We start from the raw sequence: 19,274 nt of genomic DNA, 5'->3' as shown, positions 1-19,274 counted from the left end.
GTTGTTAAAAACACATCAGTGAGCCACACTGTGACACCTGGAGACATGTTCCTCTATTACCATGAACTCACACACTGTAGTGAATTGTGACTTGACCCCACACACTAAAAAATACTAGCAGCAAACCAAATGTGGATTCATCTGCAGGTAAAAAAGTGCATGAATTTGAGTTAATTTCACTACAGTGACGCGCTGTTTGTCTTTGACAGATTTACTTTGTCACTAGGAACCAATGGGCATGGGGAAATAGAGCTCCAGACAAAGTACGGAAGTCTAAAGGTGTTAACAGATGGAATGACTGTTGGTTTTGGTCTCTTTATATGATTTGTTAAAAATAAGAAAAATATAATACAGCCCAGTCTTATCTGTAAAGATGCTGACAGCATAGAAGTCAATACAGTGAGAATGCAAGGATATGTATGAGCACAAGGTATGTAACTAAGTGGACTGCAGTGACAGTGTGGTACCTGGTTGTTCCTAACGCTGACCAGATTCTACAGATAACTGTAGCCACCAGTCTGTGAAGTCTCCCTCCGTCGTGCAGTATCAGCCACTTCTTATCTTTCATTTATTATCTTTAATTGGTTCTTAAATTGGTCTACAACACCCTTTGACAAGCAGTCAGTCAATTTCAATTTATGAACAGGAAGAGATTAATGACACAGGACACACTGCATCAACTGAGCTAACAAGCTTAGAGTGGTTACAGTCGTGGATGTAAAAACAGAATACAGTTAGCCGCAGTTAGCAGTAACTCTGGTGATGTGCTACCCATATTTGTTGGTAGTATGAATTCAACAGGCGGCCAGTTCTTAAATATTACACCTTTAAGTGTTACTGTGATGTTCTTGTGACATTACCACCTTATAAGGTCCCGAACTGAGCAAAGCATATTCACATTTTAATTCCTGTACGACAACTTCCTTACTTACTCAACAAACAGTAATTAAGAGGCTGTTGAGGGGAAAGCCTTTTTTCTCTCTGGACTGGAAGTTGTAGAATATGGTCATGCAGAATGAGGCATTCATAAGAGTTTTATAATGACAAATAAAGAGTGACTATGCCGCTAATTTGCATGCTTATAAGCAACTAGTAATGCTTAATGCTTGTTCCTTTATCTAAAGTGCCACCCAGAATGGATACAGTTGTATCTTTTGTATGATATGTTATGTCATAAATGTGAGTAACTATGTATAACGAGGAGCAGGAGTCCAACAGTTTCACTTAGTGTGGATGAGAACACCCTCAGGCGTCAGTCAATCAGTACTTATCATGATATGGTCTCACTAATCCGCCTATTCAGTAGCTTCAGTGAGTTTAATGCTACAATGTTTAGTTAATTATTCTGATTGATCTAATTTCTACTTCTGTTATATATCATTGTTAACGTAATGTCTTATAAGAACATAATGACTGATTAAACGTGCCATGTGCTTTTTTTTTTGAGAGGCCTATAAAACAAAGAGAGCCAGCTCTCTATGATACCAGGAATGGCAGTTTGCAACAGTCATCATGAGTTTTAGATGTAAGCAGTAAAGTTTACATGTAAATGAGAGCAGAACAGGTTTGGTGGGTGAGAACAAAAAGAGCGCGTTGCCTTTCTAGAAGTCCGACAGGTAAACAATTTAGGTTAAAAACAAAAAGAGATGAGAAAAGAGATAGATGTATCCTCACCATCTCTGCACAACAGACAGAAGTGGAGCTACTTTTGGTGAATATTTGAGATGTGGACAGATGTTATGGAGTGTCAGCATTGTAATCTGTAATGTGTGTATAAGTGTGCTTGGCATCTGTTGAGAGAGATATACACACATACACATTCAGTATGATACAGCGGACAATAGCTAACTCTGAGCTGACTGATAAGACTGCACATTCCACACTGTCCAGCTGACAGAGCTGATAGCAAATCACTGAGGTGCCTGCTCTCTACTCTGGCATGTGTTGTATCTTTGGCTCAGTCTTATCGCAGCGCCGTAGAGAGGCAGATATCTGAGTGGTGGAGAGTGTGATGAAATAAGGGCAGCGCCAGGGAGAGCATGTGTCAGTGAGTGCACTGTAGAGCAGTGTGATAGAGGTGACCTCTCCTGCCTTTGTATGAGCGTGTGAGGCCACATGGGGGCGACACTATCAGGCGTACATGTACGCATATCACATATAGATATATATATAGCAGTGGCTGAGGCTGCATGTGAGACAGCTGGAAGCTGTGAGGCCTCAGCAGATGTATAAATACACCAGTGGAGCGGGCTGACATGCCAGGAGGGTGGTTAGCTGTCCGTTAGCACCGTCACCGTCCTACATTTCCCCTTATTGATCCAGGCACCACAGGCTATCCCACCATGCACCACTGTCCAATCATTCTCCCTAAATGACGTAATGTTGCACATGTGACCTGGACTAAGTAGTGTAGCCATGTAACCGGTTCAGCTGAGGTCCCTGGTCTTCACACATCCTGTGACTCCACTGATTGCTGCAGTGAGTTTGGACATCCAGCTTTACACTTGATCATGTTTCATCTCCTTGTCTGTGCTGGTGAACATGTTTTATCCTTAATGAGTTTCCTAACAGTTTAGAGTAGTTTCACTTCCATAAAGTTGGGGGTAAAGAGGAAATTGACTGAGCAGAGGCCAAGAAATCCTCACCTTTAGTTCCTTTAATGGGTCAAGCTTGAAAATCATTGGATCTTGGAATTTCTTGACTTAATTTGACTGTTTTGACGACTAGCAACTTGACTTAATATAAAATAAATAACTTGAGACTCGACTTAGATTTGGAACTTAAATCTTGTGACTTTACTACGGACTCGATTTGATTTGACATGGCACAAACTGTGACTTGACTTGCCGAAAAAAAATGAGCTGGTTCTTGCATTAGACCTTCACCAAATGAGTCACATGTCACATGAGAGCCTCCCCACCTGGAACACCAACGTCTTTAAAATTCCACAGCAGCAGTTTGTAACTCACACTTTCTGATCTTTTGTATTCACCAAGGCAGAGCTGAGTAACCCTGGGGATGGACAACAGTTTGGACAAACAGAAGTGTTTGTCAGGACTAGTCAACTGGTGTTCAAGTGTAAAATTGGTTGACTCTCCCTTTAAAACCAATAAACAACAATTAGAGCCTGATTATAACCCTAGTTTCGCCATCATAACTGATTTTCAAGATCGTGGAATTTATGGTTGACATCGGCACACAATGCAGTTCCTTGTGAATGTCATTAAATGTTCAGAATTAAAAGTAAAAAGTACGGTAAGCGAGAGGGTTGACAGGGCAGATACTGATACAGATTATTAGTCATCAAGGAGACTGAACTGATATTTGGAACTAATATACATTTGCATTAAAAATGAATTTAGTAAACCTGTGATGGAATGTAACTAACTACAGTTTACTCAAGTACTGTATATACTGTAAGTACAATTTTGAGTTACTTGAGTACTTCCTTATTCTGCTACTTTATACTTCCTCTCCACTGCATTTATTTGATGTTCTGTGTTGATAGCCTTTTACTTGTGACATATAGCCAATCCATTGTGTTGTTATCAGGACACTGAGCGACGCAACAGAGTACAGACAGACAGGGGACGCAGCATCGGAGCTAAAGTATTGTATTTTTAGATTCATTTATTTCATCGGCAATTGGACAAAATGAAAAAATAAAAAACACCAATATCAATATTTGGAAAAATGCTGACTGTCAGCCTTGACAATCGGGCTATGCCTACACTGAGGTATAAAAAGTAAAAGTTGTTCTTTTCTCTAGAATGAGTTTACCTGTTCTGAACAATTGTTCAAATGAAGATGTGAGAAGTGAAGATGAGAAATGTCTCCTACTCATCTGAATCAGCTTTATTAATGTGTTGTATTCTGTAAGCTTATCATGTTTTTATGTGAAATTGTAATGTGAACAGTAACTAGTAACTAAAGCTTTCAAATAAATGCAGTTAAGTACAAGGTACAACATTTCCCTCTGACATTTAGTGGAGTAAAAGTATAAAATGGAACTAGTCAAGTAAGGTTCAAATACTCATATTTATTTTTGCTGCCAACAGTTAGATGTTGGACCAATGTTCCGTCTTTACTCTAAATATGAAGCTAGAGCCAGGAGCTAATCAGCTTAGCTTAGCATAGGACTGACAGCACAGTGCGCCTGGTTTTGTCCAAAGTAAGCTTTACAGCAAGTCTGAACTGTGTGTCTTGTTGTTTAATCCGTACATAAAGAGATTGTACTGAGAGTTACGGGCTGGGACTATCTGTGGTGACCAGCAGAAGAAACCACTTCCTGAAGTTTGTTGTCTGCAGGTTACCAGCCAATCACTGCAGACTCCACATGAAACCACTATTCTTGTATCAGGGATTTGAATTGAACTGAATGTAAGTGGCATCACTGAGCTGCTGACTGCTGTGTTTTCTCTCTTCTCTTGTCCTTCTGTCTTTCCATCAGCACTCCGGCCCTCGCCTTGGTTACCAAAGCAACGTCCAAGGTTCCACTCAGCCCCAGAGCACCATGGGATACTCGTCATCATCCCAGCAGAGCTCCCAGTACTCCCACCAGACCCACCGTTACTGAGGCTCCCAGTTGCTCCTGAACCAGCAGAGGAGTCAGGTCCTCCTCCTTCAACCAGACGTCACCGCACACCTTTGGACCTCCCTCCGTGCATTACATCATTCCAACTCCTTTTCAAGCCTCCCTCGCCTTTGACCTCTTTCATGACAGCCTTCAACGGCACTGGAACATGAAGGCAAACAGATATAGGAACCAAAAACATCTATCGAGACATTCTGCCTCGTTGGGCTGGTGAACCCTTTTTAAAACAACTGAAAATAATATAAGATAGATGTGAAGGCGCCACACGCAGACTCACAACCATGGCACTTACAGATGCAGCACTCCTCACGAGGAGGAATCGCAGCTGTGTTCATATATGTACATTATATAGCACCTTTTTCTATTTGATTTTTTTTCTCTTACTTATTTGCTAGAGTTTTCAAGTTTACCTTGATAGTTGATGTCATTGTAAATATTGTTCTATATGGAAGCGATCGGATGAAAGGAAACACAGGAGGAATAGCCCTTTACTGTCATCTCTAGTGTAATATGACCTTGATAATCAAAAGAAGAGCAGAACATGTCTGAGTTAAGCCTGTCCTTTTAAGAAAATCAGACAGAGTCACATGTTTCTACACAGAAAAAATCAGCTGTTGAGCTGATGCAATTGCAGGGAAATATTAAATGCGCAATTTAACTCAATCTTCTTATTATAGGGTTTCTATATTTAGACCTCTCTTTATCTAGATTTGGATTTGGAAAGCAAGAAAGTAGTTGTCTTTTACAGCAGTAAGTTCTGTATATTCTGACTCACTCCACTACCTTTAGAGATAAGAAACATTTGACAGCCGAGCTTTGTTTCCTCTGAGGATGACAGCATTTTCAGAAGGTTGCCTCTCGTTTGTGGCCAGCAGCTCCGGAGTGTTTTCTTGTCAAGGAGCTGCCGGTGGACACTTTACTCTGACACCCATCTTATCGTGGACCCTCAAGACTTTCAAGGTTTCTGATCACGAACGTGCGCATAAACGTACAGGGCAGCTAGTACGGCCCCACCTTATATGCTTCTTGAGACTGTTACTGCCTGATGTCAGATTGTTTTTTTTAAAGGTTTAATGTTATAATTGATGCCCTGTAAGTGTGAGTGTGTGTGTTTGTGTGTGTGTGTGTGTGTGTGTGTGTGTGTGTGCGTGCGTGCGTGCGTGCGTGCGTGCGTGCGTGCGTGCGTGTGTGTGTGTACAGTATGTTTTTATGCATGTTGTTTATCCTTTTATTGACTAGAACTGCACTGACCGCTGAACCGATCTGCAAAGAGCTGGAACAAACGTGGGGGGAGTTTTGTAGTTGGACCCCCTGACAGAGCGCTGAGCAGACGTGTCGACACACGTTCAAAGACAACAGGTGCATTCTTTAACACATGCCAGTGAGGCTGGAGCAACAATAGTCAACTCAAGTGTTGATGTAAGTGTGCAGTGTAAATCCTTTCCAGCAAGTGTTCTTTCATTCATGCTTTACATTGTATTCAGTATAACCACATACCTGATAATAACATGACCAGTGGTGTAATGTACCTAAATACTGTTACTCGAGTACTGTACTCAAAAGAATAGCTTGACATTTTGGAACTTTGGTGATTTACTTTTGATGAGATGAGAAGATTGACACCACTCTCAGCTGAAGCTACAGACAGTTAGCTTAGCTTAGCACAAACACTGGAAACAGCGACTCTGACTCGGTCTGTTTCAAGGCTTGCTGTTTCCCCCTGTTTCCAGACTTTGTGCTAAGCTAAGCTAACTGGCTGCTGGTTATAGCTTCAGTTTTAAGCATGAAGACATGAGAGTGGTATTAATCTTGTCATCCTACACTGAAAACGTGAGTATGTTCCAGTTTGTAGTTATAAATAATTGACGTTTCCCTGCCAGCATCCCCCGCTGGGTCCCACCCATCCCAGGCCTGAAAACCTTCCTCTCCTGGCGGTCCAAAGCTCCTGTGCTAGGGGAGTAAATACCACCAATACTCCCAGTGCTCCAAGCTGTGGGTCCGGACCGGTAGCTGCAACGCTAACTGAGCAACAAGCTAACGTCCGTAACAGTTAGCAGCAGTTAACGGTTACTCTGTTGATATGCTGCAACTTTGGAGTAGGAATTCAACAGGTGTCCAAGTCTTACATATTGCACCTTTAAGCATTTGATTTAAGTTACTTTGACACATTTTTTGATGCAAAACATTGCTTATGGTGTCATTATAGCTTTTTTTCTCTTACAAAAAGTAATTTCTTTAAAAAAGATTAAATAAAATAAGGAAAAAAATCCACAAGTGCGCTGAGAATATTACCGCCTAATGATTTATACTATGAAATCAAATGTTATTTGTTATATTTCCAGTGCTGCGACTAAAATATATTTTCTTTTATCAAGTTAAAGTCAGTTCTTTTGACAGATTGATAATAAATAAAAACCCATTTGAGATGTTCTTACTGCACAGATCTGTTCGACTAAGAAAACAAAAAGTACCAGGTTTTTAGGACCAAGTTATGGCCACAATCATTATTGATATTGGAGGCTTTTGTAGTATTAAAGGTAGAACTGCCCCACAGTATGTAAAGTAGTTTAAATTAGCTGCCCATCAAACTGTTACTACATTGATAATAATAATATTCAGTGATATAACCTACTACATTTAGTACATTTAAATGAACATACTTACAAGATGACTTTTTGTAAAGAGTATTTTCATTATTTTTCATTAACCACTGAAAATAATACAGACAACACCCACTTAAGACAAATCTTCAAGGGCAAACCTCTCCTTTTTCGTTCCCCACAACTTGCTCCATCCTCACTGGTCCTGCTCAGTCACATGAACAGCCACCGTGCAGGTTGTGTTAAAGAATGCACCCAATGACTCGACTGTAACTGTAACTGCGATGGCTCTGGTGAAGATGTAAACACAGGGACAGAACAGAGCTCTTTCTGGCAGATGTGTTAGCTGCTGTGGGATTAGGAAACACTGACACCTTGTGGCTGAAAACAGAACTGGCCCTCTGTCCTGATACTGCAATTATAGAGTTAATTTTCACCACAGCATGCAAAACATGGGTGTTTCAATGTAAAACTGATGTGTCCAGAACTTCAGTCATGTTTCACTGATGCTGAAGCAGCCACCTGCATGACTCATTGCCTAGACTGATTATTATTTGCATCTACCATAAAGCTTCTGGTTCATGCATTGATACTAAGATGTGTCTCAGTTCCAAGAGGGAGAATCTTTCTGCAGTGTGGCCTGCTGGCTGGTTCCACACTGCAGAAAGACTCTGCAGCAGCTAAGCTGTCAGTTCTGCAAGAAGTTTTCATTTTCAGTTCCACTTTTTCAAAGCAAAAACAAATCCTGACCCTTCAATCAGCAAAGTGGCAGGAGTTAAATTAAAAAAGATCTGATAAAACACACATCACATCTCTTTTTTAAGAAATGTTTTCATTTCTCAAATTGTCACATTATCACCTTATAGAGAGCTGAGGTCACGATCTCTCATCCGGGATAGCCTCTGTTCTATCACCAGTCTGTGCAGTGCAGGTCTGGGCTCTACTGTTAATATTCTATGTATATTTTAAGGCAACAACCCACAGCAACACTTCTAGAAACTATTAGAAGTTTAAACCTGCGTAAACTTTGAGTTAAACAAAGAAAAAAATCAACAACAACGCAGCTTATGTGAAAATGTACCAGTGCTGCAGCAGCAGGTACTTCAGCCATCGATACTTGATTTCATTCATAGAACATGGTATATATTTGTGTTCTAATGTATTTTTTTTATTGATCTCAACCCTCTATAAGGCTTTTTCCCTCAAGATAGGAAAAAGGCCATATAGAGCAAGAAAGAGCGAGAAAGCTGTTAGAAGCTGCTAAAAGTAGAAATTTGACCCAAACAACAAAAAAGAGTCAGATAAATAACCTGAACCAGCCTGGTGTTTGGACATGTAGATATGTTTGCGTCTAATATAATGTTGCAAGGATGGATTTGTATTCCCAGCAAGAAAGAGTGCATTTCCACACACACATTTCACCTCGACATTGATAGATGCAAATCATACAATATCTTTAATCCCTAAATTTATACTTTTAGTACTAGAAGTAATAGTTATAGCATATACGTACATATGTGTCTGACATAGAAGAAAGTTATCTTACCAATGGAACAGAACCCAAAAGTTTTGGTTTTGACTTCAGCTCTCTATAAAGTTGATGTGGCTAATGTATTAGCAATCAATGATTTATTTTTAGCAGATTAAGAGAGTCCAACATTCACTCTCCTTTCAGCTCTGTTTTGGTTTCCAACTCCTGAGTATACTGTACCTGGCTCGTTAGCTGCTAGATATACATTGCATACAGTAGCTAGTTGCTAACGTTGTCCACCTCCCATTTGGTAGACAGCTAGTTTTTCCACTGAAAACAGTTTAAGTTTGTGGGCTTGAAAACCAAAACAGTGTGCTGAAAGAGGCTAAAACACCCTGATCTGAGATCTGAGGGGAACTGCAGAGTCAGGTGATAGTTCTCTGGGTTTAACACTGAAGTGAGCCCATTACACACAATCGTTAATTAAAAAAAAAACATATTGATTAGTGCAGCTAATAAAGGTCGCTTTAAAGGTGCAATATGTAAGAATTTTAGGTGACGACATTAAAAAATGTACTAAAATAAAGAACAGTTTTGATGTAATCTGATTGACGGTAATGCATTGTTACAGATATGATACATATCTACTGAAGATAGCATGCTAACCAGCTAACTCCAGCCCGTCACAGTCCAAGGCTCTTGTGGTAGCAGTGTAAGCACAGTCACTCCCCCACTGCTCCGAGCTCCCAGTCCGGGCTGCTGGCTGCATTGCTAACTGAGCTAACTATCTAATGGCAGCTAAACTTAACAGTTACTCTGGCGATGTGCTGCCCTCCATTGGACTGGAGTATGAATGCACAGGGTGTCCAATTCATACATACTGCACCTTTAAAGACAAACTTCAGGTAATGAATATCCACCCAAAATGTCCCTGTGAAGCATTGTGGCAATGAGCTCCTCTCAGTGTGACGCTTCAGTGGTTTGGTTCATCTTGTCTTCTCTCGTGTTCTGACAGTCTGGCAGGCAGATCCAGGGAGACACAGTCTGTTCGGTTATATGTGATGGGGATCAAAACCAGCAGCTATTCAAAGGTTTTCTCCTCCCAGTCTTCAGTGTGTGTATTTGAAATTGAACTGAGTAGCAGCGAGGATACGCAAAAACACTTAGTTGTAAATTTCTCTCTCCACATAAGCGAGGTGTCACAAGTATTATTGAGCGCGAGGTTCCAGTGGGAGACAAATTCCTGTCAAACAACTCCTATGCAAAAAAAACCCAGACTAAAGCTTTCACTTAGGTTGCTTAGGTTTTGCAGTTGACAGCTTTTATTATATTTTGATGGGTGATGTGTATCATTCCTTGTGTAATATTGAGTAGACAAGACTCCAAGACAGCGCTTATGTCCTTTTTTCACAGCATTTTGAAATGTACTCTAAATGAACTATTGTAAAGAAATGCATATATATGGATAGAATATAATCATATTTATTATTTCCATACATCTATGAATAATACCAATTTTTGATCTTTCCTCTGCCTTAACTATAGTAGCTATAGAAAGGGACCTCTGTCAGACAAAGCAGGCATCACTAGACCGTATTTCTTGTTCTTTTAGAGTAACTTCCTCTCTATATGCTCACATGAAATCATGTCTAGTTACTGAATGTGTTAATGCCACCTCAATGTACAGTAGAATGAAGGTGACGCCGTCGTTTGGGATCACTCACCGGCTTCTCGTGGTTGGTTTGTCACGCAGATATTCCACAGTGTCATTGTTTGTACAGGAATGATATAAATCCACGTTTTTATTTGTGTGGATGGTGCCTTTTTGTAGTCGCTCGTCTTCTAAAGATGTCATGGGAATTTGTTCAGGATTTTTTAAATATTATTTTGTGTTATTTGTATTATCATGCCTCCTCTGTTAGCTCTCTGGGTCTATGTCCTCTTTTTTTCCACATTTTTATGTAGCATATTGTTATTCACACCATGTGAGGTAACACTTTAGAACAACAACTATTAATTAATAGTAAATGTAAAGTTAATTCGTTTTTTAGTAGTTTTAGAATAGTTTTTCAATAACAAACAGCTTTATAAACCATTTATTAAGCAGCTGCAACTTTAAAATGTCCATCCACATAATGTTTATAGATGAACTACACAGTATTTATTAACCATTCACAAGTATTATCAACATCAGTTGTAACTTTACAACACACAATTGCTCAATAAATGGTTTATAAATCATTTCATTGTTTGTTAACAATCAAATGACTATAAAAGGATCCGTTCGCCCAAAATGAAACTCCAGTCATCACCTCCTCCCTCCATGCTGATGAAAGTCAGGTGAAGTCTCGTAGTCCACAAAACAACTGAAGTAGCTGGAGACGTGTAAATAACTTTTCAAGTCAATTTGAGATCTCCTGGCTTGTCGAGACTTAGACTACACTGGACGAGCTGTGTGGAGTCATTCTGTCATTTTGTTTCTGTCCCCAGCTACTTCAGTTGTTTAGGAGGATGTTGCAGCGTTGTTCTGCTGTGTGGGAGGAGGAGATGATGTCTGAATTTGAATTTTTGGGTGAACTTGTCCTTTACAGTTCAATTAATTCTAAATTTTCTGTAGATTAATGCTGTTTTTATAAAGTGTTACCAGATGTGGAAGCTAGCAGCTAAATATATCCATTTTCTTTCAGTTTGTTCTGTCTCACCTCTAGAGACGGCAACCAGTCGTGATGGAGGATTCACTCTTGTTTTCTCTTTTGATAGATATTGTCCCCACACATTACTGAAGTTATAAGTATGTTTTGAAATGCTGTACATAAAAACACATTTTAAGAACTTCTCATTGAGATATTGATACGATAATTGTCTTTTAATGCACTGTTGTTGCTCAAATATTTAGTGGTAAATAAAAAGGTATTTAATGTTTTTTAATGTCTCGCTTTAGACACTAAAGTTCTCACAGTGCTATGAAAGTTATACAGCAGATGATGCTCCTCTGTGTGTAGATATGGACAGACACACATTAGTACACGCCTATATGAAATCTAGTGCAGCTCTAGGTTGCTCTCATATTTCCACCTTTTTGATAGTATTGCATGTGCCTGTCTTTTTCCAATGGAGAACGTGAGCACTTGTCATCGTCCTCTCTCAACAGTTTGTACAGACAGACAGACAGACAGACGCTCCATCTGCAAGTCAGCGTCTCTGCGATGCCTTCAATGCCCGTTGTGCCATTCAAGTAACAAGCTTTGTTCGGCTCGTGTCACAAAACATGGTTACAAGAATCTTCTATCCCATCAGAACATCTTTTAATAAGAGGTTGCCTATTGTGGAAGAAATGTAATGTTTAACTAAATCTTATTTCATGAAACATTTTTAATGGATCCACATGTACTTAACTCTCTGAAGCTGTCAGTAAGCTACATCCGCAGAATGCTTTGCAGGGTTGGGGCGTCTGTCCACACTTCTACATTCTCTCTGTATTGTGTGTGTGTGTGTGTGTGTGTGTGTATGCGCGCGTGTGCAGGTTTGAAATATACATATGGCCTAAATGTATTGTCTTTTCATAGCATTTACAGATAAGGCAGCAATAGCTCAGCGCAGGAAAATTAAAAAAAAGAAAACATTTATTTAGCAGCTTTTAGCAAACGTCACTGTACAAATGACTGTTAAATGAGAAAAAAGTCATGTATATTTATTTTATATCCTCTATTATAATAAAAATCTCTTTTGTCTCAATCACTTTCATGTTTACAGCAGTTGTTGGGAGCGCTGCAGCGACCGTCTGATCTGCAGCTGTTGCTGCTCCTGTTCACCACTGGATGTCACCCAAGGGTGGCTGTTCACTATCTTACAGTGAATCCTACAAGACAGTCTTCTTTTTAAAAAAAAAGACTAAAGTGCTTTTAAAATGTTTGTAAAGGGCATGTTTTAATCTATAATCTAAGTCACATACTGTAGTTTACACTTCTTTTGAGTATTTTCCATAGCACATACTGTAGACTAAATGTGTTATTGTATATTTTTTGTAGGTTTTTAAAAACAATAATATAGAAATAGATTTTTGTACAGAATAGTTACCTTTTCTTTTTACAAATGAACTGTAACAGGTGTTTAAAGTACAGTAGTTTCTGAAATTTAAAGAAAAACTTGCCTTTTGGGAAAACTGCTTGTTGTGAAAACACCACTCTCATGTCTGAATGCCAAATAGCTGGAGACAGCAGACAGTTAGCTTAGCTTAGCATACAGACTGGCTCTGTCCAAAGGTAGAAAGAGTCACTTTTCAACTCCTTAAATACAAGTGGTGTAGAAGTTACCCCAAAATCATAAAAGTAAAAGTAGAGATATTTTGTCAAAATGTTACTTTGGTGAAAGTGAAAGTCACATATACCAATAATACTTGAGTGAAAGTCTTGAAGTACCTGATATTAAATGAATTTGAATATCAAAGTAAATGTTTCAGTATGAAAAATAAAGGTGAAAGTAAACTCCATTTTAATCATAACTCCCTCCTTCTCACAGTTGTCACAGAATATCATCACTTTTACCTCAGCTTTACAGAACTGGGATAAGTATTCGTAAAAGCTGTATTTGTTCATTATGGATGAGAGATTTCACATTAGTGAAACATCGACAAATTTGATGCAATGATTCTTAGTGTGAGTTTGGTCATTTAAATCAGTATGTTTACTTTAAAACACACACGTTGGAGCTTTCAGTGTGTTTGGGCTTTTAGGATTTGTGTTAATGGACACAAATTTTCCAGTTAAACTCATGTTGAGTGTCACGAAGAAAAACTGCTGTGATACTGGGTTGAGATCTTGTGAATTCTATTTGCAGCCCTTCCAAAACAACAGTGGTTACATTTCCATTGGACCTTCCTCTACCTTTCAAAACACTGAATAATTCAGAGTAAGTGAGACATGTAAAAACATGCTGCTGTTGAATTTTTTTCAATGTGTGTCATCAATTCTCAGACGGAAATATTGAAACATGGGCAAATAAACCCAAACCAATCTATTTGGTTAGACATCTAAACAGGTAAGTGGGGACATTTTCTGTACTTTGGGTGAACCGGCCCTATGATAGGATACTCACAGGCTACTGTTGTAATTGCACAAAAGGTTAAATGCTTCTTTACCCTTTCCTGAAAAATTACCTTCCAGACAGCTACTGGATTTATTAATGGCCTGAAATACAAATTCCACAGACACCAAAATTGTTAGAGAAAGGTAATCCATCACTGTGAACCATTAGTGGTCTTTATTTTTTGTCAAAGTCAGCAATAATGGATATTATATGATATTCATGGTTAAAACGCTGAACTCAGACAACCTGAAAAATATTCCTGCTTTGGTCAGATGCCTGTCGAAAAGAGACAAAAGATCTGAACAACACAGACACAACATGTGGCTCTGACACCGCAGAACCTCAGTCAGATCTGTAAAGACTGCACATATTAGATAAAGTGAGCCTGTCCCTGCTATTGACACTACTGATATAAGGTACACACTCATCTACAAACAGTGAATGTCTTTGGACGATTTGAGCTCTTACTGTACATGTTATATCCACCATCAAGACTTTTCACAAGATGCGTCAAGTAAGCGCTACGTTCAGTTCTCTTTATTGGCTGCTGGTCTGACAAGTGAAACCAGTGCAGGCAAGCTGAGACTTGGCATCGACCTCATGAGTTCTGGCACCAGCAGTGGATTGACAGCTCAGCCTGGAGTGTTACTGCTACCACTTGAGGTAAAATTTATGACTTGAAGAGAGCTCAGCAGAATGTATTAACGCAGACGATCCCATTTCCTCCTCTGTCTCCAGGTGCTGCTGCTCGGGTCAGCTACTGAGGAACCCCACACATATAGACCTTAACCCGAACCCTAACTATGTTGTACTGGATGTTCAGCAGTAGACATAGACCAGACTTCAGAACTTGTAACTGCCACCACATTCATCCTGTCATACAGCACTGTGGAAGATAAATGGCTCCAAACAAGTCCTGAGGTTTCCTTTAGAGCTCGGGAGAAATGCCTTGGTCTAATTGGAATAAATAGCATCGTTTAGTTTGGCTGCTTTTATCTACAACACCATTCAGTGTCATACGTACATGTAGGTACATGCTAACTGAACATGATGGGATAGAATCAGAGATATCACCTTTTTTATTCCACATGCCTACATTACCCACAATGCAATTTAACTACTATGTGACATCACTGGAAGCAATTTATCAGATTAAATGCAGCTTCCTGTGGAGCCACACAGTGCGTCATACTACTTTATTCACACATGCAGTAGTGCTCCGGAAGATCTGCGAAGACACTTTAATGTGTACAATTGGTGGAGTTACCCTTTAACAGCTAGTCAGTATAGTTTTAGTTTTAGTCAAACAGGAAGAAATAGTGCATTTGTTGGGGACTATTTTCAGTGGCAGATTAATCCACATTTGTAGCTGCAGTATTGTGGCAGCAGGATGGTTTATCTGGGATCGAGTCCAACCAAGGAACCTAAAAAAGAAGAAAGGGTCATGTTAAACGTGTGTGTGTGTGTGTGTGTGTGTGTGTGTGTGTGTGTGTGTGTGTGTTTGCATTCATTGTAGTTCATTGACTTTTTGGACGACAATGGAGCTCTGTGACACACAGAGAGAAGATACATCAATTTGTACCAATGAAGCATCAACTACACTCACTGTTTGTCCACACTGTGACACTTTGAAAGTACAAATAAGAGTATAAGAAAGAAAGTAGACTCAACAAAAACAAGAACACAACACTTGTTTTTGCTCCCATTTATGACGAGTTGAAGTACACTATCTAACACCCTTGTCTGTGCACACAACGAGGCTTATCTGTCTCAGATTTTGATTACAAATGTGTTGAAATTTGTGAGTGAGCACTTAGACACTGCCAAGATAACCTGTCCACCTGACTAGTGTGGCATATCAAGATGCTGATTAAAGAGCATGATTAATGCACAGGTGTGCCTTGGACTCGTCACAACAACAAAATCAACACATTTGTGCTCAAAATCTGAGAGTACTATGCCTTTTGTTGGTGGAGAAAAAGTCTCAGAGCTTTCAGATCTCCAACTGAAGAATGGGAGCAAAAACAGAAGTTTTGCATTTATATTTTGTGAAGTTTGCTTGCAAGAAAACATCAAATGAGGCCTGATTTCTCTAGAAAAAAAAAACAGTTCTGTTTTTTCTCGTCCAGGTTTTGACATATCTGTCTCTGAGACGTCTGCCTCCCCCCAAACACAATGTAGGTAAATAGACCATCATTTGTAACGCTCACAGCTTTGAAAAGTTACATTCTGAGTAACTCAACATCAGTGTCCCCAATATTAAGACTCCCTGTGTACATGTATTCACAAATTACAAGAGAAAAACCTGCCACCTACAGTACAGACATCCATCACATCAACAAATGTCAGCATTCATCTTTTCATAACACATGTGACATTAATATGAGCTCCACTGAATAAGCAGGTCCTGTAGTGTAAGTATGAAGTTGGTATCAGACAGGCAGATGCTACCATGATGACAAAATGTCCTGCATGTACAATGGCAACAGGGCGTAAATATGGGTAGTTCTATAATGCATGGCTTATTTTCTGCCCATATTCATGCTAAGGTTAGATAAAACACTGATGCTCGTATTGATTATTAAAGGGGCACTATGTATTTTTTTGGAGATGTAATTCAAACTCAGAATTTTAACATTTACAACATTAATTAACTCAGATTAATTTTTTCTTCATAAGTGAAAAAACAAGCTGTTCTCAGAGGAAAATAAGGTCCCAGAACACTGTTTGAAGCTAGAAAGGTGGCAGGGTCCGCCACATATAAACAAAGTAACACAGTATAAACTGTGTTGTCCTTTGAGGTCAGTTTGTTTATTCAGACAAAGAGTTTGATTATTTAGTTTGTTTAGGTTTAAAAAAATGTCAGTGAATGTCTTGCCCAAAATGACATAGTGCACCTTTAACATTAAGACATGTTGAAATGAGTTTAGGAGCTAGGAGACATCTTAAATATTCCTGATGAGGCTCATTTTCAGGTCCTTTTACATGATAAACTCCACTATTATATTTTAGAATAAAGTGCTATTTAATGTATATATAATGGGATTCAATCATTAATTAAGTCATTTTGAGTTGAATGCAGACTTCTCAAGACTTATCTTGGATTATTTCTCTGTTCAGGGGTGAGTGGGATTGTGAGTTTACAGTAATGCAGCTCTACTTCTCTCTCTGTTGAGCGGCTTGCTGCCTGGCGTGGGATGTTACACTGATGTCTTGGCGTACTCCTCCTCCTTAGACACAGTTGTGTGGTGGAGATAGTGTTTGTGCTTTCACTGGCCCGGTCAGGGTGGGAAACTACAGAATCAGAATGAGTAGAATGGCACACTTTTATTCACCTGAAAATGAAAATTCAATCATTGTCTTAAAGCCCTTACATTTTGCCCTGTCACCAGGAGATTACTGTGAGCCTTTTCCTTAACTGTTGGAAATAAAGGGGCAATTTGTAAGATAAGGTCTCAAAACATGAACTAACATTATCAACAGAATGTGAAGAAACAACAGTGCTGACTTCATTTCAAAGGTGTCTCTGTATCATAATGAACTCACAAATTGTCAAGAAAGGAAATTATTTTACTCCTGTTTTTCTTGCTAAACAGAAAAATATGACCATACACCCTCTCAATTCAAGTTTCTCTCTTTGACCCATATAAGAAGAGCTTCATTTCCTTATTCACTCATCAGAAAACACACTTTACGTGTCCACACATCATTTTTGCCCACCGCTGATGCCTGATTCTTTCCCACTCCCGCCTACTGTGTCTTGACATCCCCAAATCATAGTCCTGATCAGACCTAATCAGGTAAATCACCTCTGTACTGTATCCCCTGTCTTCAAACTGACCTCTATCAGTTTTTGGAGGCTGTGTTCATTCCTAGTCTGGTGTCCAGCCATGTTCACTGGGAGGTGACTTAGCCTGGTTGAGCACCCGCGATCTGAGGTCGCAATCCAGGCAGTCTCACCTCAGCTAATAGGTCCATAGCTAACTGAGCTACGTGCTAATGGCAGCCAGTCGCTGCAGTTATGAGTATAGTGAGCAGTAATTAGTGGTTATGCTGTACAATTCTGGACTTTTTTTATTTTTTTAATTACACCTTAAAAAGGGTTGTCTTTTTGCACTCAGAAGAAGGAAAGTCTAGTTTTCCAAATTGCTTTTGGGGTGTAATTAAGGAGTCTGTGTTTTATTTATTTATATGTTGATTTATTTAACCAAAAGTATACATTGATCAACATTGCTGTAAATGTATCAGAGTTAGCCAAGAGGCTAGTTTTATTTGTAGTCACTTGAAAAATTACAAAGTCAACCTAAAAGGAGAATATAAAAATGATAATACAAAATTATTGAGATTACAGTTTGTGTAAGCATACTGAGCAATAATGGAAAGAGAATATTAATAAAAATGTAATTAAGGACACCATAATTCTACATTATCAGGCACCGTTTAAAACATGCAACACAGAGGCTTATAATACAAGACATACCAAACAAGATAATGACAGATATCATACATTGCATAACATCCGTGACGTAACTTAACTACATTAGTAAGTTATAATAACAGGCTGGACACACTACCTGCATAAGCAGCGCGTGTGTCTGGCATTACATCTTGCTTCCAATTTTTCATCCATGTTAACATGTCAGAGCAGACGCACTCGGCATGAGTAGCGCGGCTCACACTCATGTCAAGCGAGACTGCAGCGGCGTGTCATCTAGAGATTCAGAGTCTCACCTAGTTTCACACGTACACAGTTCTCTGCAAATATAGACCTGAAAACGACTTGTAGACAGTCATATGGACATCATACCAGCATTCACTACAGTTTTAATGTCTGTATCTGTGGAATATGTCACAGACATGAAGAGGATACACACAACAGGTGAGGGGCAGTTTTTTCCTGTCTTTCTCTCCCTCCCCTTCTCTCTTTCTCCCCCCCACTTTCTCCCTCTTTCAACGGGGGTAAAGGAAAATCACAGCATCATATTTATTGATAATTATCAAAGGCAAACTGGAGCAATGCTGCCTGTGTGGACACGTAAATCAGCTGCAGCAGCTCAGCAACACAGCTGTCACGCACTAAACAAACAGGCAGTGTGGACCACGGATAACTCTGTTGACTTTGCTTTCACACAAGACAGGAAAAACATCCAGCTGTCCAAAACCCCCTCAGTATACAGACTTGATACCTGTACTGCTTTGCCTGAGTTCCTCCTTTGCTGCTGCAATATTTGCTAGGACCATTAGTGGTCGCCACTTAACAAGACAAATAAATATGTGTTGTACAGTTGACATATATGGTCATTTTCATTATCAGACATTAACTGAAACATGCGAGGCAGAAGCACAGACATAAAAAGCATGCACAGTATCTTCAAAACATAAATCACATTAAAAGCAAAACCACAATAAACGACATGCGTGCAGGTACATGAGGGCCAGCTGGCGATTGCAAGCTAGTGACAAATAACAGCACACAGTATTAAAATGGACTAAAGATGTTGCAACTGAGTTTCAGTGCTGACAG

General features: G+C 39.4%; 1 protein-coding gene across 1 annotated transcript in view; it reads left to right on the top strand.

Annotated features, from left to right (window-relative positions):
• cdk19 (cyclin dependent kinase 19) overlaps positions 1–12,404 on the top strand; it is a 71,886-nt gene extending 59,482 nt beyond the window's left edge. The window contains exon 13 of the mRNA XM_084378291.1: positions 4,451–12,404. Within this exon, the coding sequence (XP_084234417.1) occupies positions 4,451–4,576 (126 nt within the window). The 3' untranslated portion in view covers positions 4,577–12,404. The remainder of the gene's footprint in view (positions 1–4,450) is intronic.
• Positions 12,405–19,274: the final 6,870 nt, after the last annotated feature.

This window comes from Pagrus pagrus (assembly GCF_965226575.1).
Source record: "Pagrus pagrus genome assembly, chromosome: 16".
Lineage (NCBI taxonomy): Eukaryota > Metazoa > Chordata > Actinopteri > Spariformes > Sparidae > Pagrus > Pagrus pagrus.
This window is presented reverse-complemented; position numbering and strand designations above follow the sequence as displayed.